The 24,969-nt window shown below is 41.9% G+C and overlaps 1 protein-coding gene across 4 annotated transcripts; it reads right to left on the reverse strand.

The window, feature by feature from the left end:
- Positions 1-1,531: 1,531 nt before the first annotated feature.
- On the reverse strand, positions 1,532-20,794 carry SLC46A3 (solute carrier family 46 member 3). 4 transcript variants are annotated; one of them, XM_048846543.2, is made up of 6 exons: positions 20,651-20,793; positions 19,240-19,453; positions 9,426-10,299; positions 8,890-8,973; positions 6,577-6,733; positions 1,532-4,903 (listed from the first exon to the last, which is right to left on the reverse strand). In XM_048846543.2, exons 2-6 carry the CDS (start codon positions 19,429-19,431, stop codon positions 4,816-4,818), a joined length of 1,395 nt encoding a protein of 464 aa, XP_048702500.1. In that variant the 5' UTR covers positions 19,432-19,453; positions 20,651-20,793; the 3' UTR covers positions 1,532-4,815. The 4 variants fall into 4 exon arrangements, with proteins under 4 accessions (XP_048702500.1, XP_048702509.1, XP_074983738.1 ...); XM_048846552.2 differs by lacking the exon at positions 20,651-20,793 and adding an exon at positions 20,299-20,598; XM_075127637.1 differs by lacking the exon at positions 6,577-6,733 and having other exon boundaries at positions 20,651-20,794.
- Positions 20,795-24,969: the final 4,175 nt, after the last annotated feature.

Below are 24,969 nucleotides of genomic sequence, written 5' to 3' on the forward strand. Positions count from 1 at the left end.
CCTTTAAATGCTGCTAAGTGGTTAAGGGAAAAATACCAATATTGAGAAAGAAAATGTAAAATTCATAATGTTTGCATGAAAAAGGCACATCTGACAGACTGCATAACAAAAGTGTTACAGTAAACATGAATTTTTATTTTACATAACTGCAGAACATAAAATTAAAACTGAACTGACTTGGTTGTAATAAACAATCTTATCTGGGGATAACCAAAGGGAGAGCCTAAAATTAAGCTACACTAATGCATCTTTTATAAATGAATAGCCAGATTAAAGCTGTTTTCTGTAAGTTTAAAGGGTGTATTTTTATTTAAATTACACAGGCTCTTACAAGCTATTCAAAGTTAATTATATGCATAACATATTACAAATCCTTGCAATAAGTTTAGGACAATTCTGTTTGTTCTCTTACTTCATACAGTGGTCAAAGTGTGTTATGTACACTTTGAGAATGTAACCAGCCTAAATGCTATGGATTGCTGTCTTTTTGAAGTAGGGTCCTATTAAAAAAAAAATCATAGAATCATAGAATACAAGGGTTGGAAGGGACCTCAGGAGGTCTAGTCTAACCCCCTGCTCAAAGCAGGACCAATCCCCATTTTTTGCCCCAGATCCCTAAATGGCCCCCTCAAGGATTGAACTCACAAACCTGGGTTTAGCAGGCCAATGCTCAAACCACTGAGCTATCTCCCCCCCCCCGAAATCATCCATCTCAAGACCCAATCATTGCAAAGAAAACCTTCCAAAAATAAGCTTAATGCAATGAAGTCTACCCAGGTTTGTAAATGGCCTGAAACAGTAATTGTGGGACATGGGAACTACATCCATTCAGCAGATTTGGATGTTAACTCTGAAGCATAATGTCGAGAACTTAAATGTGAGCCTTGTTCTCTACTCTAGCATTGCTGAATACTTCTGCAGAAACATGCAGGTACACGTTTATTCCAAAATCCCAAGGCATCTCCTATGCCCGTCTGTGTACCAAAAGTCCCAGCTGTTCCCTACTCCTGTGGGCCAAAACAACCAGCTTCCCTTCCTGCCAATTCTCCAGTGCAGTTATGCATTTTTAATACAAAGTCTTGCAGCAAATTGAAGAATGTGGAGGCAGCATGTTGCACTCCAGAAAGGATACTTTCCTGACTGCATTATTTTTCATATTTAACTTAGTAAAAAGAAAAAAAACCTTCAATTTCTAAATTACCTGAGGAGGTTGTGGAATTTCCAGTCTGCTTCACTGGAGAGCTGCAGGAGTCAGGGAGTCTTGTTACAAAACAAAACAGCATTTTGGAATAGCATTTTTACTGTCCATGTAAAAACTGTGAAAGGCTAGCCCATATTAGCTCACATGCTGTTTTGTTTGCGTACGATGTGATCTCCAGTCATTTCACTTGAGTGTCAAGTACATAGTATTTTGTATCACTAGCTGCAAAGGAAATTCAATATGGTGGTGGCCTGAGCTGCTTCTAAATATTACTCCACCAATTGTATTGCTTTGTGCATGCTTATCTGTCAAAAGAACAAGAGCCAAACGTTTAGAAGACTAGACAGATCTCTGCTTTATTGACTTATAGCAAAAGGGTGCTTGCATTTTTACAAAAATTTCACTTCTCAAATCACTCAATTCCTACAAAATTTAAGGTTTTATTATTAAAAATGTATAGTACAGGAGTGCCTGGAGGCCTCAACCCATCTGGTGTCTCATGCTATATACAGAATAAATGAGAGAAATGATTCTACATACCTTTTGGCATAATCTCCTACTTATTTTAATCGTGCTTATTTTACGTGCTATATTCACCAGAAATATTTTGCATCTCCATATAGACAAGTCCACAAAACATGGTTTTATACATTGTGTGCTGCAAAATTGACATAAAATGTTGCATTCTCCCACCCATGTAATATGATCATGTGTGAAAATTCTCATTTGGGCCAATGGAATGTCCCATTGTAGAACTAGGTTTTTCAGATTGCCAGGGACAATGACAGAACCTCCATAAAGAATGGGAAATGAATGAAGGTATCGTTCCTCTTTTTTGAATCACTACATTTTTCAGGAGCTATTAACTTCTACACAGCAGCTTCACTCTACATAGTTAACACCAGAAAATATTATATAACCTGTATGAGCAGAGTAGGCAGATCAGAATTGTGTGTGGTCTATATGAAGAGCCTAAAAAATCATCACAGCACTCTTATGGAAAAAATGTCCTTGCTTTTGTTAAAAGCAAAAAGTTGTTTACAACTCAAGTGCTTTTTTCAGTTTGTGTTTAAGAGTCCTTAGACTCTCCTGTGAACTTATGCTCTCTATTTAGTGAGCATCACCAGTGTACTTGGAGTTGTACAAAAGTAAAGGAAGGCAAAAAGTCCTTGTCCTGAAGAGTCTGCAGTCTAGATCATACACATAATATACACCTTTTTTAGCACCAATCTTGATATGGTGCCAATATTTTTGGTGGATTACCTCTGAAAGGCTTTGCTAAAGCCAAGTAGGGTGTTCTTAAAGTGAATTTGAAAGAAGAGAGGAAGGTCATTTGAGTTGTGCAGATTTGTGGTCTGTCGTCTGTCTCTCCTATATGGTAACAAAGAGGTTTCTCTTACCCGAATTCTGTCCTTTTGCTGTTTAAAGTGTATGTGCATATACAGTTAGTTCACATTTCACAGTTGATTTCCTAAAATAACATCCTTCCTAATATGGAGGCTAAAGTGAACTCCAACCAATTTACTTTATTCTAATTACTGTACCAAATCTCTGCTTAATAATTATCTATGGGTTTTTTTAAAAAACAGGGTGAGAAGGGAAGGGCAGAGTTGTGCGTTATATAATGCAATTGCCTGCCTGACTTGCGCATAAAGCTATCATACTGCAAGACCAACGAGCCAGGAATTCCTTCTGAATTCCAGTTCTGGTGCTAACTTGCTCTGTGGCCCTGGATAAGTCACTTAACCTCTCTGTTTCCTCATCTCATAAACAGGGATGATAATATCTACCCCAGAGGGTGAGAATTCATTACTTAAATAATTGTAAAGTGCCTTGAAGATGAAAAGTGCTATATAAGTTCTAATTACAATTAGAGTGCATTCAGTGCAAAACAATTAGATGTGTGGATCAGATTTAGTCACTTCACCAAGGTTATAAAAGAAATAAAAAAAGATCCACAGAAGAGAAAGATCTTATGGTCTTTCAAGAGAGGAGCTCTTAAAGATGCTACAATGATTTAAATGGAGCTATGATGTAGGTAAATGAATGGTATATATATCTTGCCCCATAATGGGGGGGGGGGGGGGAAGGACACGATGAAGTTAAAAGGCAGCATATTTAGAACTGGTTTAAAAAAAAACAACAAAAACCTTTTATACAATCTGGCTTATGCACATACTTGAGTTTACACAATGCAAGTAATATTTGAAGTGCTGAAAATGCATGTGCTTAAGTCTTTGCAGAATCGCAGCCTCTATAATTAGCCTAGAATATTATTGAAACAAATTATTTAACAGATTATTTAAAAGGCTTAAACATTTAGGGCTAGACCTTGGTCCTGTTGAAATCAATGGCAAAACTCTCAGTTACTTAAATGGACCAGGATCTGGCTCTGTAGAAGAACATCTGCAGTTAAAATAACTAAGAAAAAAATCCCTTCTACTTCACAGCATAGACCAGTCGCTAGCTAGGGTCAGGAACAGATATCCCTTCTCACTGTGGTTACTGCCACATGCAGGACAAGGAGTGGATAGACTATGAGTCTGTTCTGGCACAACAGTTTCTATATAAAATTAATAACTTACTCATGAGTGAGACTTTGTCCATGTCCATCCAATGATTGTAGGAATACGACTAGAGATTAGAGCGTAAATTGAAGGCAATGAGCAAAAGTTACCACAATATTGCAGCTGGTTGATGTTGTGTATGAAATGAGTTAACCTCAAACTAGTTCCAACTGGCCAAATGTCGATATCACAGATCCCACCAATGGAATGAGTGCATCTAGCTGCCATGAGAAGGAATGCATTGGAAAGAGTCCATGCTGGTTTCTCATTGGCACAGGTTATTCACATTACAACATTAGAGGGAAAACCCATCTTGAGAACAAAGTTACAGGTGAGTTCCACACTCACAAATGTTTCACATATAAATTAAACCTGCAGAAAAATGGTTTAATTTACAGTATATGCCAGAATTTTCCCAGTTTTGCCTTTTGGAAGAGAACACACATAGTTTGCTCATTTTTGACTGTCCTACAGGCCCCACAGTAACACAAAAGTCCTTTGAGATGCACACTATAGGCCAGATCCTCAGCTGGTGCAAACTGGCATAACTCCATTGGCTTCAACAGAACTACAGTGATTTATACAAGCTGATAATCTGGCAAACTATCATTGTCACACAAGTATAGATCACACAGCTGCATCATATGCCTCACTTAAAATCATTTTCAAACCTGAGACACAACAAAATATGGCTTTCACTTATTTTCTCTTAATTCTGAAAGAGATATTATTTGTAAATCCAAGAGCACAGCATGTAAAAAAAATAAGTCATTCTAAATTCTTATTCATAAATCAAACATTTTTGCTATACTTTAAAAACTGATAAGGACCCTCCACTCTCACCCTATTTGCATAGTTAAGTATAAGGATTAAACTCATTCTAGCATAAAATAGAAAGACTGGAAATGCTAACAGTTTTATGGTAACTTACAGGGCTACTGTCCAGATTTCATCTACAACTGTCACACCCATTCCCCTATCAGCGTGTATGTAACAGGTTGTATCATGCACAACAGACTAGAAAACCAAGGTAGTTAAATTCTTCGTTCAACTCTCAATACTCTCTTCACTGGATTGTTCTTCATATACAAGTGATGCCAAGTCCTCCTCATGCCAACGGGTGCACATAAGCCAGCTGAAAGAGAGAGAGAAGACACTAAGACATGTTTAGCAAGACAGTAATGTACAGTATGCTGAATCAGCACCAACACCACCCAATGGCTTTCTGCACAGAAAGGTCCAGGTGGCTTAATAAATAAAGCAATGATAATACTTGCCCTATGTAACATAAGTTAGACAATCTCATTTGGGTTCTCTGTGAAAAGCACTAAGCCAGCATGCCTGATTTAGCACAAATTGAAACAAGCTGCAGTTTCTGCTCTGACACCTCAGAAAGGATGGTTTCTCAGGGTGAGTGAGGTTATTCTAAAGGCAGTATACCACAGATAAGGCACAATCTGGAGTGGAGAGGGAAGAGAGGACCTTCAGAAATAACTATCATGCTATTCTATAGTTCTGGATCCAAGATGGATTAATTTACTGGTATGTGTCTATGACCCTTTGTACAGAAAACCCTGCCTTTTTGAAAGGAGATTTCCCTGTTATTCTGGAAATTATAGATTGTTATAGCTCTCTATATCTAAGGTACTCATATGGCCCCATTAACAGAGTATTTGAGAACCTCAGTATCTTTATGTTCTAAAATACTCTCCACTTCCAGGATGAGACTCTATCTTCCAACTCCATTAAACTTAGTGGTTCAGAATCACTGATATATTACTCCAGTTTAAAGCCAGGGTAATTCAATGGAATTAGAGTGGCATAAAGCTGGAGTGATGCAGTAGTGAATCAGGTCCAACGTTCTGAAATGTTGAAAGGCACTGAAGTCGGAAGTGTTCTTCTCGTCTCACTACTCTGATGTATCCGATGAAGTAAGCTATAGCTCACTAAAGCTTATGCTCAAATAAATTGGTTAGTCTCTAAGGTGCCACAAGTCCTCCTTTTCTTTTTACTCTGATCTTAAAACTCAGCTAATCCAGAACAAAAGGTATTTGAGGTGAAGTTTAAGCACAAGGTGAAAAGGTACAAGACTTCAGGAGGAATAACACTATCCCTCTTAGTAAATATTTAACTTTCTATGAATCTAAGAATATACATGAACTGGGTCAACTCCATTCATGTTTCAAAGTCTCAGATGCATAGTTTACGTTAGAGAGAATGCAAGTGAATTCAGATATCATGAATGCCAAGGAAAGGTGTAATTTGTCCTGAATATTACTGAAATACAGCTGGTTGAGTGTGGGTAAATATGACATAAGTTTGTCTTTCCCCCAGCTTTTCTGATATGCATGGAGATTTGTCCACACAGGGCTTGATCCCATGCTCAGTGAAGTAAATGTCAATATCAAAGATCCTGTTGATTTTAATGGGGCAGGATCAAGGCAAAGGGGCCTGGATGGAAATGCTCCCATTCACTTCAGTGGGCTTTGGATCAGGCCCATAAAACTCCCTCTGGTAAGAATATACAACAAAACTGAGCTCTCTGCTTTCATACAGCTCAATTACCCTCATTTTGTGCCAAACTCTCCCTCAGGATGCACACACTCAAACAGGGCTCCCACTCATGCCAATGGAAGCTACACACATGCATCCAGGGGTAGAATTTAGCCCCATATTAGGAAACTCAAGTTAGACTTAAATATGGAGCCAACAGGTGAAAGGCAACATTTATCCACTAAACCACCCAGCTTCACTTCATACATAAATATATTTCTACTCTAATAAAAAAATCTTATGATATATACTTACCACAAGATGCCCAGGGGAATTATACAAAGACCAGCTGATAAGAGGAAACTAAAGCCTGGAAACCAAGCTACAGTGGCTGCATAGAGACTATTAAAAACTGTGAGTGAAATGGCAGCAGTCATAACTTCCAAGCAGGCAATGCAAGCAAACATGGCACCTGTCAAAATAAAAAATATCTGGATAACAATACAGTGCTCTGCATGTATTGAAATTAAAGTCATTCACTTTGGTCAGAGAAGAGGATTAATAAAAAAATACAAAAGATCCACTACAGTTACAATTCCACATCGTACAATTACTGTGCAGCATCTCACTATTAGAATGCTTTACCCGGGGGGCGGAGGGGAGGAGAACCACCTTCAAAATTATTATTTGTTAAGAGACAAGAGCGTGTTGCCAGTGGAGATTATCTTTACGACCACTCTGCCCATGTATCTCCTTTCTTGAATCTTTTCAGTAACGCTCACTGTCCTTCCATATCAAACGACTCATTCTCACTTGCAAAGTTCTGTACAACTCCACCCACTATATCTTCCCTTTTCCTGCTCTCCTCTTCTATTTTTTCTCTATGTCCATCTTTTCCCAACTTTGTTGTTTCGTTCATGCTACCTCTTATATGCTGAACAGCTTCCAGCTAATGTTCAACACGGGTCTAATCCAACAAAGCAAGTGCTTTGCTGGATCAAGACTTCAGTGCCTCTATCCTCTTCCTCCATTTCCAGAAATAAAAAATTCCTACATTTGTCTGCATTTTTTGTATTATACTCCATCCAGATTACACCTTTAGACTGTATATTCTTTAGGAAAGAATGTCTTCTTTTGGCATGCTTGCCCATGCCACAGCATTATATATGCTCATGGTGCTATATAGATAAAATGACTAATAATTCAGCATAAATTCACATATTCATAGTTTCCAAGGCCAGAAGGGACCATTGTGATTAACCAGTCTGACCTCCTGCATTACAAAGGTCATAGAACTTCCACAAAAAAATTCCTAGGGCAGATCTTTTAGAAAATCATCCAATCTTGATTTAAAAATTGCCAATGATGGAGAAGCCACCATCACCCTTGGTAAATAATTCCAATGGTTAACAGCAAACAACGTTAAAAAATTATGTTTTATTTCTGGCCTGAATTTGTCTAGCTTCAGCTTCCAGCCACTGGATTCTGATATACTTTTCTCGGTTAGATTGAAGAGCCCATTATTAAATATTTGTTCCCCATGTAGATCCAAATAGACAGTAACCAAGTCACCCCTTAATCTTCTCTTTGTTAAGCTAAATAGAATGAGCTCTTTGAGTCAATCACTATAAGGCAAACTGTCTCCTACATCAAGCCACTCAACTATAGGCAATCCTAAAGAAAGATATTTCCACATTTGTAGTTCCTTGGCAATGTGAATGATTAGAGACCAGTACAGATAAAAACATCTTTGTTTCACTAAATATATTATCAATATGAATAGCTTAAGAGAAACTCCTTTGCAATAAATGATCTGGCACTTTCACAAAGTATCAGTTTGGCTACTCAAAATTCTGTGAGAGCATTCGGAGCTAAAGGTGCCAAAATATGGTACATACATACTTCAAACAATAAGCTATTCTTTACCATCTTTAAAATTAAAAAAAAAAAAATCAATGAAATCCTTCCAGAATAACAGGCTTCATTTCTGCACTACACTATATAAAGTGTTTTTAGTTTGAAATCTAAACATCCATGGTTTTACATAGGTAAGAATTGATGTTATGTCCTCTGGGAAATTTACTATAGCCATGAGGCAGTGGTGCACAACTCAGTATCACAGTCCTTAATTGTTTCTTTTCATCCTTTCAAGTGTTTCAAAGATTGGCCGTTCACCCTGTGTAATGGCTGACTAAACATGAGATTTATTTATCTCTCTGAATGTGAAAACTTGCCGAATGTTAAAAGCACTTGTCAAGTCACAACTGTATAACAAATCTTTAACTCCACTTCAAGTTTTCAGAGGGTCACTATTTTTAACCAAAACGCTAACCAATCTTTTAGGGTTTTTGTTTTTTTCCCCAAAGGAGAAATTTTGACCAGGTGTTAACATCTAATCTTGTTTACATTAACTTGGAAACAAAAGTCACAAGGATTTTACTGAAATAAAGTAGTGTGATAATAGATAGAGCCTGAAATTAAAGAAATTACCTTTAAAAGCTAGTACAAGCAAAAAAAAAAAAAAAAAAGGAAACTCTGCACACAAATATGTTCAAAACATTTTATAATTTAGAGCCTATTTGTTTGAAGATGCCTAATGACTGTGTTTCTTTAATAAATTCAACTCACCTTGTTCACTAGTCAGAACCACTTTTGACATCATGGACCGTAGAACTGGAATGGGCATAAAACATAGGAGAGAGGGCACTCTCACTGCAAAACAATATAATTAGTCATGAGTCACTCAGGTAACAGCACTTTTAGAATTTAAAGGTGAACTGCCATTTTTTTTAAATGGTCTAACTGCATTTTATGTACTGAAGGCCCCAAATAGTAAAAGCAATAGAAGATTCAAACCATAACTACTATTGTATGTGACACAATCATCTTAAATTATCTTAGCACAGAGAAACATTCATAAATCCAGTGTATATATGTGATATTAAAAGCAAAAAGCTATAAGGAAGTGCTTTCATTAACTTGTCACACTTTTCATTTTTGAATTTACACTTAAAATCCAACATGGATTTGATTGAACATTACTTTTTTGTTGTTGTTTTTAAACATATCTTTAGGTTTTTTTAAGGGATCAGCTGGCTTAATTATATAGAATATAACAATTTTCACGTATTTCATGAATCTAAAGGGCCTGCTTTTGAACTCACTTAAAAACATGAGCAGTGTAGTTTTGGCAAAGGCAGCCATGACCATTCCTCCAATGTAAGAAAATATCCCAATGAAGACAATATAGATGTCCCTGAGACAATGTGAAAAAAAGTATATTCCTAAAAAACTGGTCAGAGAAACAGAAGTGAATGCAGCTGCTCCATATCCTATGTAGAGTTCATTCCAGCAGAGAGGTTCGTCCAGTTCATACAATGTAAAAAGAGAACTCCCACCAATCAAGGTAAAAAAATACATCATGAATGTAAAAAGCAATACAATGATTAAAGTTCGTTTTTTATAAGTGGAAGTTTTAAAAAGCATGTACACTCCAGAAAATGTTTCTTTAAGGCCTTCAGTACAAGATACTAATGCATGTTGCTGGAATTCAGGTACACGTACTGTATCCTCCAGCCAAAATGTAATATAGAAAATATTAATAAAGTGAAGCAGAGAAGCAACCACAAATGTCCAGGGAAAGCCTAATCCTCTTATGAAGTAGCCGGAAGTCAGTCCTGCTAATCCAGATACAAGTCCAAAAATCAAATCGACCACAGCTATACGTATCGTTTTCTGCTTCTCTTCATTACATAGGTCAGCTATAAAGGCAAAGGCTCCTCCGAGGAAAGTTGCCATGCTTCCAAACAGTGAACCAAAAAATACAACTGCAAAGAAAATAGAGAGGGATAGGGAGAAATACGAGAATGCACCGAGGAAAGCATTGGATATAAAAGCTCCCACTGAAGGCAGAACTAAAGATTTTTTGCGTCCATGACGATCCCCATCAGCTACAAGGACAATGGCAACCAAAATGCTGGGAACTGCGCCAGTTAAGTCCAACTGCATAAGAAAAAGAGAGGCCTTTTCTTGGACTTCCTGCAAATGAGGAAAAAAAAAAATATGAAACAGTTACGTATCCAAAAAATTCTACTTCTGTAACCTTTGTCCTTCCTCTCCCTTCCCTTAATATTGTCACTCTTTCGTGCTGTATTTTAACTTAGGACATGATCCTGAACTCTCTTATTCAGGCAAGTAGTCCTTACTTGATGAGTAGTCCCAATGGAGTCAACGAGACTACTGTTGTGAGCACGCATTTGCAAGTTCAGGCCCCTATGCTGTGAGCCCTTCAGCAACATTGGTCTGCTTCTGCTCTTACTGAAGTCGGTGATAAAACTACTACTAGTTTATGGCCAGATGCTGATTCCCTTACTCACACGTAATCATACTGAAACATGCAATTTAATGCAGATAAGGGGGATCAGAAACTGGCCCTGAATGGGATTATTACAGAGCCCATGGTATTTTACTTATCTGTAAAGTGCCATGCATATTGATAGTGCTATATCAATAAATAATAATGCACATCAAGGAGATACAGTAGAACCTCAGAGTTACCAACACCTCAGGAATGGAGGTCGTTTATAACTCTGAAATGTTTGTAACTGAACAAAACGTTACAGTGGTTCTTTCAAAAGTTGACAGCTGAACATTGTCTTAATACATCTTTGAGACTTTACTATACAGAAGAAAAATGCAGCTTTCTAACCCTTTTACTTTAAATGAAACAAACACAGAAACAGTTTCCTTACCTTGTCAAATCTTGTTATTAAACTTTCCCTTTATTTTTTAGTAGTTTATGTTTAACACAGTACTGTAATGTATTTCGGGTTTTTTAAAAATTTTGTTTCTGCTGCTGCTTGATTGCATACTTCCAGTTCCAAATGAGGTGTATTGTTGACTGGTCAGTTCATAACTCTGAGGTTCTAGTGTATTGCATAAAAACTAATCATACTAACACATCTATACTTAATATTATCACATAGTATCCCATGACACGAGAAGCAAGACATGAGAAGTAATTCTTCCACTCTACTCCAAGCTGATAAGGCCTCAATTGAAGTACTGTGTCCAGGTCTGGATGAAGACAAAGATGAAGACAAATGGGCGAAAGTCCAGAGGAGAGCAACAAAAATGATTGAAGGTCTACAAAACATGACCTGTGAGGAAAGACTGAAAAAACTGGGCTTGTTTAGTTTGGAAAAGAGAAGACTGAGGGGGGACATGATAACAGTTTTCTGCTACACATAGGTGTGGGAAGTAGGAGTGTAGGGGGTGCTGCAGCACCTCCAGCCCATGCCCAGGGCTCCACTCCTGGCCCCACATTGGGTCCCAGCAGCTGGCCCCGCACCCGCAGCTCTGCTTCCAGCCCCAGCTCCTGGCCCCCTTACCCCTGTCCGTGTTCCCCTCCCAGAGCCCTGGCTCTGGGAGGTGGGGGAGCACAGACAGGCGTAAGGGGGGTGCGAGGTAAAACATTTGGGGACCACTTCTTTACAGTTTCCTTAGCTGGCTTCCAGCACTCCCACTACAAAAAGTGTTCCAGCATCACTGCCAGTACATAAAAGGCTGTCACAAGGAGGAAAGTGAAAAATTGTTCTCCTTAACCTCTGAGGACAGGACAAGAAGCAATGGGCTTAAATTGCAGCAAGGACAGTTTAGGTTGGACATTAGGAAAAACTTCCAAACTGTCAGGGTGGTTAAGCACTGGAACAAATTGCCTTGGGAGGCTGTGGAATCTCAGTGACTGGAGGTTTTTAAGAACCGGTTAGACAAACACCTGTCAGGAGTGGTCTAGTTATTATGTAGTCCTGCCTTGAGTGCAAGGGACTGGACTAGATGACCTACTGAAATCCCTTACAGTACTACACTTCTATGACCCTCAACAGGTCTGTGAAGTCTTCCTGCAGAGCGTCAGTGTGAAGTACCTGGATAATTTACCTACCAGGTGCAAATACATTTAATACCAGTGGAAAGGATTTCTCAGGCTCAGAAAGCCTCCAAATCACTAACCTCCAGTATCTCCCCAGCCCTCCATTGCCCCTGGTCCCCACTGCCTCCCTACCCACCTCTCCATTCACAGCTTAATTTGTTCCCCCGCTTGCCAGGGTTGAGTAAGTCTGCTATGAAAAGTGATATTAACAAACCTACAAATATCAGTCTTCACAGGAGCAGACTTACTACTTAGCAAGTCTAAAAAAAAAAAAAAAAAAGCAAAAGAAACAACTACAAAAAAGGCAAGGATGTGCAAAGCACCTTATTTATGGTTCTATTCGGTTTAGGTCCAGTAAAGAATAGAGACAACTGTATATAATTTTTATTACTGAGTCTGAAAAAACCCTACATAAATAAATTACAATGATTTGGACATGGATATGTGCATATTTATTTGTTTTTCCTAAAGTTAATTAAGTATTTTAGGAAAAACCGTCAGAGCGGCCACCAAAAAATTTCTTGTGAGAACCCCAGTCTAGACAGCGAGAAAGGAAGCAACCTGATCAGCACAAAAAGAGGGACGGGCCCTGTCTACAGAGTGCAGTGGTGCAAAGGAAAGACAAGCATCATGAAAGGAGAGTAGTGGTGTTAGGAAAGGAAGTAATTTATCCTAAAGAGTGAGAGAGAGGGGAGCATGGGAAGGGAAACTACTTGCTCTGCAGAGACAGCAGCAATGAGAAGGGAAGCAATAGCCTGCAGACAAATGGGCACAACGAACAAAGCAGAGGCATCTTGTGAGACAAGGATTAACTGCAGTTGTGAAGACCGAGAAAAAAATTGATTCCTGGGTAGCACTTTTTGTACAGTTAAGAAGCAAACAGCTTTACATTCACTGTACTTGTTCCATGTTGTATGCAATGTTTCCTTACTAAACCTGGTACTCCAATACTAAGCTGGCACACCACAGTGATGAGCATCACAGAAATGCCAATACTCGGTAACAAAACTGTACTTTACCATCCTGTCCCACCCCATCCCACATAGGAATGCTCAGGGTACTGAAAAACCCATACCTAAAACAGTCTAAAACTCATACAGATATGATAGCTAAAAACCCAACGCCCTTAATAACATTGAACAAGAAGAGAAAAATGGCATGTGTGCGTGTGTGTTTTGGAGGAGAAAGTCCAACACAAGCGAAAAAGGGGGCGAGATGCTCAACTCCTGTAAATCACCCATCTCCATTAATTTCACTGGAATTACCATGGCTTGCACCAGCAGATCTAGTTCAAGGACAGAGGTGGGGGGACATATGCCACATTTAGAATGCATGAACACGATCAATGACCAGTTCAGGCATTTATAAAGTAAACGAAAATGAATGTAAAAAGTTATGGGCCAACTCCTCAGCTCGTTCAAATGAGCACAACTCAATTGAAATCAATGGAGCTACACAGGTTTAGAGCAGCAGAGAATCTGGCCATATTTTCTTAATCTGCAAATCCACTACACTCTAAAATATGATTATACAGAACAAAAAATCCTAGAATACAAAATTAAATGGATGAAAATGAAGAATCCCTTGATTTAAATAAGGCTTTAGTTAAGTGAGGAATGTTGTGCCTAAGGCTGAACAATGACCAGGACAGGGCAAACTGATACTGGCTCATATAATTAAAGAATGTTACATACTAGCAAAGGATACTGTAAGATAAATAATGCTTCAATATAACTCCTCTGAGCTCAGTTAAAAGAGATTTTGTTCAATCCAGCAATCAGAAAGCACCAGCTTTCATTCCAGTGAATTCTGAACCTCTTCTTAATTAATTATAAAGTGAATACATTTACCCAACGCCTATGAGACAATGAATTTAAGTGCCGCAAAGGCCTTATCCACATCTTATATATCTTTACAGACCCCAAATGCTCCCCTATTGTCTTAAAATTTATTTTCTAAATTTGCCCTGACATTGTAGAGATTGAAAAGCCCCTCCCAACCCTAAAAAAAGGGGGGGAACTACACAGGATGAAGAGAGAGGATAATTTGTCTTTTCCTGAGAGACTGACAGAAACAGAATTTGAGGAACACCACAGCAAAATGTAGGCCCTCTATGTATAAAAGTCACTAATATCTTGGACTCCCGGGAAAACCCAGAATACCTGGTGCAAATATAATCTCAGCAAACTGTCTGGAGTTTAAATTTCTCAGCCTCCTGTTTTCACCCACTTGCAGACAGAATTCTTTCTCAGTGTGGAATCCTGGCCCCCTTGAAGCCAATGGGGATTTTACCATTTACATCTATGGGGCAAGAATTTCATGCTCAGATGCTATGGTGATGAGTGTGGTGTAAAACACAGACAGACAGACATGTGATTATTTCAGAGTTTACAGCTACCTGAGGCCTGTATTGATGGAATAATGGGAACTGGAAACAGGCAGGGGATGGGCAACAGAAAAGTTCTGCAGGACAAGATCCCACTTACTGGAGACCCATTGCCCTGAAAGGAGTTATCCAAGTACAGTGAATGTAAAGCTAGTTTTTATTATGCATCCTTTATGTCAAATAATTGCAGTGAGCAACTGTGTGAAAGAGTAAATTCACAATGATCTTGTTGCGAGAAGCCATTTGAAATTCAGCTGACTCATGGTGAATAAGCACTTTGGTTCAGTGCTTTGCATTGAGTGGAAAAGTTTTCTTTTTCCAAGCATGTACTGTCGTGTTTTGAAAAACAGCTTGAATTTCAGGGGCTTTCCAGCAAACGTCAACTACAGAAAAAAATTATCAAACTAAGTTTTTACAAAGTTTAACTAAATTTCCAGATCAGAAATCTGCAGCTGGCAGATTTTTCATCATTTGTGGGTTTGTAGTTGCTATAATGAAAACAACATGACAGCATATGACTATGTCTACACTAGTACGAGTAAAACTTTTGTTGTTCAGGGATGTGAAAAAAAACACAGCTGTCTGACATAAGTTTCACCAACAGAAGTGCCAGTGTGGACAGCGCCATGTTTAATTATGCCAACAGGAGAGCTCTTGCCTGTCAGCACAGAGCTGCTACACAGGAGACTTTACAGCAGCACATCTGCAGCGGTACACCTGTGCCACTGTAAGGTCTGTAGTGTAGACATAGCCTATGTCTGACACTAAGAAGCCCTCAATGCCAACTGGCAAAGGGCTCACTGTTCTGTCAGCAACTCCAATAAGGCCTGACAAACTCACTGCACCTAACACATTGCTGTCACAGTAGTTATCCATAAAGAATGTTGTGTGAGGTATGAAATGAAAGCCAATGACACACTGGCCATTAATATCATTAATGTGAAGAATATGTATTAATACTATATGAGGAACTGTGTACATGTACTGATGATATGCTTTAAAGTCTGTAACCAAACAAACAGAGAAAGAGGCTTCCAAAAGGAAAGATAGGTATCACTGTCACATGTAAATTAAGCATCATGAGCCAAAAACAATGGGAGCTACATTTGCATGTAAAGTCAACAGGAAAAACAGGTTGACAGGGGGGAGGAGGGATGTGAACACAATATGGCACCAGCACCGTGGAGAATAAACAGCAGGAATGCTTTCAGACGTTTACTGGGCTATAACAGGGATGCACGAACAACTCCCATTATCCATTTCACTGAGGAACATCCTTAGTGCAGGGGATGATTTGTGAAGGAATAGATCCTAGATTGACTGAAAACAAGCAAGCTCTACAGAAAGACTTTTGAGGGTGAGAAACTACTTTAGACAAGGGTTGCAGCCTAAGTTTTTATCTCTGGAAAGTGTGTTATAGTTTTGTTTTATTTGTAACCATTTTTGTTTCCCTTACTCTTTCTCAATACTCATTTGAATCTGTGAATCTCTGTTCTTTGTTAAAAAACAATTACAGTGCTGTGTTGCTATAAAGGACCTAATCCTGAGTTGTAACCATCCAGCTGTGTAAACACCTAGCCATGTGTACGCTATCTCTTTAGGGACAGTTTACCTGGTAATTACTGAGAGTGTCCATCGACAGTGGCTGGACACTACCGGGGCGGAGGAGGCGGGGAGGGATGCTTGTGGAAGGTTCAGGGACTGGGATACACCAAGACTTAACCTGCAGGCAAAGTAAGGGCTGGAAAAATTCTGAGGAGTTTGTTTGGGTGGCTAACTGACCATGAGTGCCAGGGAACTGAAAGACAGCAAGTATGTCTCTTACTGAGGCAGGAGGTAACACGTTGACCTCTGGTTCTGGACACCCTGAGAAAGAGTCACAATATGCCAAAATTCATCTACCTAAAACACAGCATGCAGTAAGAGCTAATACTGGATGAAAATACCTGTTGTGGGTGATGTACAAAGACTATTAAGAGAAAAAGCCCAGATCCACAAACCCAACTTTTAGGCACCTTGGAAAAATCACTGGAATTCACAAACCTTGAACTAGGTTCCCTATTCAATTTATGAGGAGAGGTAGGCACCTGAGAATAGAATCCATAAACGCCAGCACATTCTCACTCTTTGTCTAGCCCCATTAATATTTAATTATTTAATACAAAAAGTGGAATGGCTTCAGCAAAAGAGACCCACCTCAAAATATTCCATAGCCCAGTGGTTAGAGCTTTCCCCAGAGAAGTGGGAGATCCCTCTTCAAATCCCTTCTCCTCACAAGGCAGAGGGGGGAATTGAAACAGGGTCTCCTGTATCTGGGGTGAGTATCCTAACCACTGAGGAGCTAAAGGTTATAAAGGGAGGTCTCCTCCTCGTGGCCATTTTGTGAAGAGTTAGACATGCTCGCTGAATTGGGCCCAGCAAGCAAGCTAGGCAGGCTAACACCTACTTTCACCTGGATTAAAGACCACACTGGGGTTTAGGCATGAGACAGGTGTCAGGTCACCTGCCTGAGGGAGCAACGCCATGTCCAGAGGCACAAACTTTGACAGCTAGGGCACTTTTACAGTGAAAATTTAGGTGCTGAGTGAGATTAGGTGCCTACAGTGTTAGGCTGCAGCTGTGCAGGTGGATTGTAGATCACCGTAGGACATAAAAATCCCTTTTAGATCTGAACCAAAAAGCCTTGATCTAGCCAAAAGCATCCACAGTCTTCCACTTCACAAGAACCTCAGGAGACCCTGAGTTCTGGTTCAGGTCAAGCTATTTAAATGTCAAATTGACTTGCAATAGAAGCCTCTCTTCCCCTTCAAAAAGGACAGCTTTGCAGCCAAACATTGCAGCCTTGAGGAGTGGAGAGTTCACGTGTTCTCCTCCTCCTGTGCTCTAAAAGTTATTCCAGTAGCTAGCTCTCCTGCTGTCTGATGCTGGGAGAGAGGCGAGTAAGGTCTCAGCAGCCCAGCCTCAGGGTTTTGAGTTTATTTGTGTTCAATTACATGCTGCAGAGCTAGTGAGATCAGTGCCTACTAGCATCTCTACGTGGATTAACAGATTGCTAGAAGGTGCCTCCTACTCCCAATCACCAGAAAGCTGCTGGGGTCTCTTCTTCCCAATTGCAGCTGTGGATCATGCACAGCTGCTTTCTTGCTGTTTAATTAAAGCTCCATGGGTTGGGTCAGCCAGGAAGAGCTGTTTATGCTTCTACTGGACTCTGACTCCCATAGGATAGTATTTGGGAGATAGAAGCCAAGTAAATCAACACTAAAGGGGATTCATGGGAATCATAAATGGCCTACCTTGGCTGATCTGTCAGCCAAAAAAAACAAAAAACAAAACAAGAGTCCTATGGCAAAAATTCAACTTTGCCCTCTTAAATTTTTCCTTAGCTGACTAGTCTCCTGTCAAATGAGGAAGAACTCATTGTCATGGTAAAAAGTCTGACCTATTCCTTTAAGCAAGTTCAATGGAGTCTACATATGGCATTGACAAGCATGCCCTTATTATATATAGCAAGTGGGCTACATAAACTTGGATGCTCTACTCTTGAGAAGGGGCAGTGCAGAATACCTAATTAGTAATTTTATGGTAGCAGCCCAGAGATTCAGATCTAGGATTGCACAAAATCCTTCACTTCAAGTGCTACTTAGAGTTTTGTAACAATCTCTTTGTCTGATTTTGGAATGATGTCAACTGATGGTCTCTTATTAACACATGCCTTTTTTATAACTCACAAATCCATGTCAACTACCACTTTCCCCTAAATGTAAAGGAAGCTGTGGTCTAACAGGGGATTCTAATCAATATCTAATTCAAGAAGAGTAAATTGTACAAATAATATTAAAATATGCTTTACATATTTTTTAAAAGGATCATTAACAATCAAATTGAAGAGTTGCCATCCTTATATTCTGACAATACAGGAAATGAATGTCACCACTGGCATAAATGAGAAATCAGAGATTTTCAAAGTTGTTGAAAGATCAGCTCAATTAAATACATATTTTAAAATTCTCTTTAATTTTCTCCTCCTGGTCCCGCATCCCTGTCTGATGTCATCTCTCTCTGTATAATGCTATATTTATCTAACTTGGTCCTGCAAAGATTGACATACATGCTTAACTTGACACACGGAGAAGTCCCACTGAAGTCAAAGGTACTAATCACACTGTGTAAAGTTAAACACATGCATATGTCTTTGCAGGATCAGGGCCCTGGTTTCTATACTTCTCAGAGTAAGGGCAATATCTTCTTTTTGGGCCAAACCCTCTAAGGGAGTGGTTCTCGACCTACAGCCCAATCAGCATACAGCTGCAGCACATCCTCAGGGCCATACAAGTAGTATATATATTGTGTGGATGCTACCCACATAACACATAGAGAGCTGCATAGGCAGCCCACAATGGTAAATAGGTTGAGAACCACTTCTCTAAGATAATGTGCACCCTCAACTCCTAATAACTTCAGAGGGAACTGAATATCCTCAGCATCTTGCGAAGTTGATTCTTTGTAAACACTATACACACCTATGGCACCACATAGATATTAATGAAATCATAATTTTATAAAAAATAAACCACTGTTAATTTCATATTTATCTAGTACTCACTGCAAATTTTCCTTCGTAATATGTTTTCATTGGTACTTCCCCCTCTCCCCCCGCACTTACCTTCTGTTTGATATAGGTTGGGTTACTTTTGTTTCGTTCACAGTAAGTAGTGTTGTTATTTTCTATTAAACTGGAGTTGCTTGCTTCTTCCCATAGTCTCTGATAAATATACTGCTGAATCAGCGGTGCAGTCAAGAAGGAGGCAAAAGCGTAAATGACGATGACAGGTTCCACTAACAAAACCTTCCTCATGTCTGGATTGCCCTTCAGTTCTCTGTTCAGAAAGAAAGAACATGTATTAGCTGTCCGATATGAAAGGAACGCACATACTAGTGTTTCAGAATAGTCTAAAATTCAGGTGGGGGGTTTTGCACATTGCAGAGAGAAAGGAAGCGTCGATGGTAATTCTCTGTCAGTTAGGGAGGAGCTTACACTCTGTTTTGAGCCAAGCTCGGTTTTAGATTGCTATTGTGTAATTTATATTGCTAAAAATCTGAGTTACAAATGAGTTGCACATTTAATTCAGTTTCTGTTTTAGCCTGCCAATTATTTAACTAATTAAAAAGAACTGAATGTTTTAAAGGTGGTGATGTCTTCCCCCCTCACTATTGTTCACCTTGTTTATGTTTTGCCATGTTCAGTAGTTTCTTAAAAACATGTATTTTAAAATTCTAAAAGTAGTTAATCAGTAAAAGATCATTTTAAAACTCATATCACACCATTTTAGAGAACCCAAAGGCAGACATCTTTCCTCCCCAAATAAAATGTCAGGTCTTGCTACGCTCTCTGGGGGTGTTTATTCAGCTGCTCCAAGCTATAGCCCAGTTATGCAAAGTCCAGATGTGCAAAATGACCAAAATTACAAGCAGTAGTAGCGAGATCACTTGCTGTTGTGTGACATCACCCCCCACCCCCAAAAATCCGTTTTCAGTGTTAGCAAAGATTCGTGTTTGTGCGTATCTAAGCGTTCAGGTATCAGAGTACATCTGAATGTCTGTGTGACACGTCTTGGTCTGATAACGTGTGTGTTGCTATCTCAAGTAAGCCTGAGTGGCGGTACGCACTGGTCTGAATGCGTCTACAACGCAAAAAAAAAAAAAAAAAAAAGTCTTCACTCACCTTAGCTAACCCATGTTAAAATAGCAGTGAAGACAGGGCAGAGGGGCTTTTAACTGGGGTGAGCAGATCCAATTCAGCTCTAGGCTCCCCTACGGGCTTCCACCCAGGGTGCCTGAGTGGCAGGGTGGCTGCTGCTGGCCTCTCTTCCTGTGTGAGTGTGTTGTGTGTGCCCGCCTCTAGGTTCCCGGGCGGGTTCTGGGGGGCGCTCCAGTCCCGATGTGCCTCCCCCGCGCGGGCTGTGGGGTGGGGGTGCACGCTCAGCCCGCGCTGGGAGCGCCGGGTGCAGTGCGCTGGCTGGGGGAAGAGGAGAGATGCCCCTCCCCGCCGCCCCACGCCCCGGCAGCGCCCTCACCTCCTCTGCAGTGCCCGCCGCTCGCGGCCGCGAACCCCCCGCCGGCTGGCGCCCGCAGAGCTCCGACCCAGGCAGCGGCAGGGACTCCCCGGCCAGCTGCTGCGCCAGGCTGCTCCCAAACAAGGACACGTCAAAGCCGGAACCCGCTCATTGGGTGCCGGCTCACGGAGCCTGTCCCACGGAGCGCAGCGATTGCTCACCCCCCGCGCCACTCGCCCCGGCCCGGCCTCCCCTTGGCGGGCATGAGACAACACCTGCCAGCCCCGCAGCGCGCCCCGGGCCACCCGGCACCTTCCCTCCCGCCCCCGCCGGATCCAGCCGGGGCCCCAAGCGTCGCGTGTTCCCCTCCCCCGGGCCCCGCCGCTGCTTCCGAGGGGAGCCCCCTCCGCGCGGCGGAACGGGCCCCTGGGGGTTTCCGCGGCGGACAGGGGGAACCCCGGCCTTCTGGTTCTCCTGCAGCCACGCTGCTAAGGCAGCTCAGGCTGGATCCACTCCCCGGCGGGGCGATCAGGCAGTTTCCCTCTGCCATTCCCATCCCACTGGGATGTGGCGTGGAAGAGGCATTCTCTGAGCCTCAGGCCGCGCTTAACCCCATGAAATCTAGACACCTGCTCATTGGGTTTGGGTATGGAAACTGGTCAGTGAAGTAGCTGGCCTGGGGGTGAAAACAAATCACTAGCATCCGCCATGTTGTGACTTTACTTCCCCCTGAAATGGCAAGGTAATAGAGCAAATAATTATACAATCAATTTGCAAACACCTAGAAGATAATAAGGTGATAAATAACAGTCAGCATGGATTTGTCAAGAACAAATCATGTCAAACCAACCCGATAGCTTTCTTTGAGAGGGTAACAAGTCTTGTAGATGGGGGAAGCAGTAGATGTGGTATCTTGACTTTAGTAAGGCTTTTGATATTGTCTTGCATAGGGAACTACAACCTAGATGGAGCTACTATAAGGTGGGTGCAAAACTGGTTGGAAAATCACTCCCAGAGAGTAATCATCAGTGGTTCACTGTCATGCTGGAAGGGCATAAGGAGTGGGGTCCCACAGGGATGGGTTCTGGGTCCAGTTCTGTTCAATAGCTTCATCAATGATTTAGATAATGGCATACAGAGTACGCTTATAAAGTTTGTGGCTGATACCAAGCTGGGAGGGGTTGCAAGTACTTTGGAGGATAGGATTAAAATTCAAAGTGATTTGGACAAACTGGAGAAATGGTCTGAAGTAAATGGGATGAAATTCAATAAGGACAAATGCAAAGTACTCCACTTAGGAAGAAACAATCAGTTGCACACATACAAAAATGGCAAATGACTGCCTAGGAAGGAGTACTGCAGAAAAGGATTTGGGGGTCAGAGTGGATCACAAACTAAATATGAGTCAACAGTATAACGCTGTTGCAAAAAAAGCGAGCATCATTCTGGGATGTATTAGCAGGGGTATTGTAAGCAAGACACTAGAAGTAATTCTTCTGCTCTGTTCCGCGCTGATTAGGCCTCAACTGGAGTATTGTGGCCAGTTCTGAGCGCCACATTTCAGGAGAGTTGTGGGAAAATTGGAGAAAGTCAGGAGAAGAGCAACAAAAATGATTAAAGGTTTAGAAAACATGACCTATGAGGGAAGATTGAAAAAATTGGGTTTGTTTAGTCTGGAGATGAGAAGACTGAGGGGGGACAAGATAACAGTTTTCAAGTACATAAAAGGTTTTGCAAGGAGGAGGGAGAAAAATTGTTCTTCTTAACCTCTGAGGATAGGACAAGAAGCAATGGGCTTAAATTGCAGCAAGGGCGGTTTAGGTTGGCCATTAGGAAAAACTTCCAAACTATCAAGAGTGGTTAAGCACTAGAATAAATTGCCTAGGGAGGCTGTGGAATCTCCATCATTGGGGATTTTTAAGAGCAGGTTGGACAAACACCTGTCAGGAATGGTCTAGATAATACTTAGTCCTGCCTTGAGTGCAGGGAACTGGAATTAGATGACCTCCCGAGGTCCCTTCCAGTTCTATGATTCTAAGGTAAACCTGCTCTCCAGTTTAGGGTTTGCTACATCTGCAGCAATGGACTTTGTTTCATCTAATAATGCAATGAGTATTTTCTTATCTCTGGGTAAATGTATGGGCTAGGTTAACATCAGCTATAAAACCTATGGGTCTAATTCTATTCTCAGAAGTATAAATCCATTGATTTCAATGGGGCAGGATCAAATCCTAAACTCCCCAGAACAGCAATAATCAGGGACAATAGAAATTGGTGCTGATTTTGATTTTTTTACTGGGTCCTACCCATCTCTTAATCTCAGTAATAGGGTCACCAACTTTCTAATCAAACAAAACCGAACATCCTGCCCTGCCCCTTCCCCAAGGCCCCGCCCATTCTCCCCCCACTTGTTCCATCCCTCCTCACTTGCTCTCCCCCTAAGGTTGCCAACTTTCTAATCCAGGGGTGGGCAATAATTTTTGCAGGGGGTCCACTCTTCGAATTCTGGTAAGTTGTCATGGGTCGCACATTTCTACTATATTAATGGAGGGGGTCTGGGAGGAGTTTGGGTGCAGGAGGGAGCTCCGGGCTGCTGCAGAGTGTTGGGGTGCAGGAGGGGGTGCAAGTTGCAGGCTCTGGCTGGGAGGCTCTTACCACAGGCGGCTCCTGGCTGGCGGTGCAGCAGGGCCCAGGCAGGCTGCCTGCATGACATGGCCCCATACTGCTATAAGAAGTGGCTGTGGCTGGCTGCTGCTGGCATGTCTCTGTGCGCCCCTTGCGGGGAGGGGGGCATTGGGTCTCCATGCGATGCCCATGCCCACAAGCACCATCCCTGCAGCTCCCATTGGCTGGTTTCTGGCCAATGAGAGCTGTGAGGACGGTGCTGGGGCTGGGGGCAGCGTGCAGAGCTGCCTTCTCCCTCCCCCCGCCAGGGGCGTGCAGAGACGTGCCAGCAGCAGCTGGCCGCTTCAGGGAGCGGCATGGGGCCATAGCAGGCACGCAGTCTGCCTGAGTGCCCCGCTGTGCGGCAGGACTTTTAGCGGGCTGGACTCGGAGATTGTGAGGGAGCAGAGGAGGCCGGACAGAAATGTTAGACAGGCTGGATCCAGCCCACGGGCCGTATTTTGCCCACCCATTAATCCCACAAAACCAAACACCCTAGCTCTGCCCCTTCCCTGAGGCCCTGCCTCCCACTCACTACATTCCCCCTCCCTCAGTGGCTCGTTCTCCCCCACCCTCACTTACTTTCACTGGGCTGGGGCAGGGGTTGGGGTGTGGGAGGGGGTGCGGGCTCCGGGGTGGGGCCAGAAATGAGGAGTTCAGGGTGCAGGAGGGGGCTCCAGGCTGGGACAGGGAGTTGGGGTGTGCGAGGGGGTGAGGGCTTTGACTTGGGGTGCGGGCTCTGGGGTGGGGCGGGGATGAGGGGTTTGGGGTGCAGGGGGGCTCCAGGATGGGGGGGTGGGGCCAAGGGATTTGGAGTGCAGGAGGGGGCTCTGGGCTGGGCCATGGGTTAGTGTCTGGGAGGGGGTTGAGGGCTCTGGCTGGGGGTGCAGGCTCTGGGGTGGGGCTCGGGTTTTGAGATGCAGGAGGGGACTCTGGGTTTTGGGGGGGACTAAGGGCTGGTTCCCGGCCAGTGGGAGTGCAGAGCTGGTGCTCAGGTCAAAAAGACAATCCAGGGTCCTAGGCACATCACCAAATGGGGGCATGTATTATGCAGGAAACTCTTCTCCAAACTGGGATGGGCAGCTGGGGTCTCCTTCAGAGCAGCAGGGTCTGCTTTGCGGATGGAGTCAAATAACTTTCTCCATGGCTCTACTGGCTGCTGCACCTAGTCTGGTGCATGCTGTCTACAAACTCAAGCGAACATCACACCTGGGTGGAGTTTTTCTTTGCATCTATGAGTCCAGAAACATAATAAACCTGAAATTCTGATATAGTTACATGGCTCTGGGAGTTGGGTCCCTGGCCCGTGCCTATGCCTTAATCTGATGTTTACTGTGGTAGTGTCTAGTGGCTCCAGTCAGGAATGGGGCATTGTTCTCTTAGGCACTGCACAATCACAAGAATAGAGGTAGTTCCTGTCTGTTGAGTTTACAGTATAATATGAGAAAAGAAGTGACAAAAATGAGAAAAACAGAAGGAAAGAAGTAACGAAGGTAATGAAAATAAGATCATGTGGTTACTTAGCTATTGCATAACTCAGTAGTTACAGATGGTTCCAAGCAATCTGCCTTTTTTTCCCAGTAAATGAAATCACCTCTCTTGAACAACCAAACCATAACTGATTAGCTGATTTGTTGCAGGAATCACATGGTTCTTGAACTGGGATCTGTAACTGC

This window comes from Caretta caretta, chromosome 1, assembly GCF_965140235.1.
Source record: "Caretta caretta isolate rCarCar2 chromosome 1, rCarCar1.hap1, whole genome shotgun sequence".
Classification (NCBI taxonomy): Eukaryota; Metazoa; Chordata; order Testudines; family Cheloniidae; genus Caretta; species Caretta caretta.

What these genes read in the sequence shown, in the direction of transcription:
- SLC46A3 (XM_048846543.2), bottom strand. Translation starts at nt 19,431, where the DNA reads ATGAGGAAGGTTTTGTTAGTGGAACCTGTCATCGTCATTTACGCTTTT. An exon ending in CAACCTATATCAAACAGAAG is followed by an intron (nt 10,300 to 19,239) that starts GTAAGTGCGGGG and finishes CCTCATTTGCAG; the next exon opens with GAAGTCCAAGAAAAGGCCTC. An exon ending in GGTTCTGACTAGTGAACAAG is followed by an intron (nt 6,734 to 8,889) that starts GTGAGTTGAATT and finishes TTATTTTGACAG; the next exon opens with GTGCCATGTTTGCTTGCATT.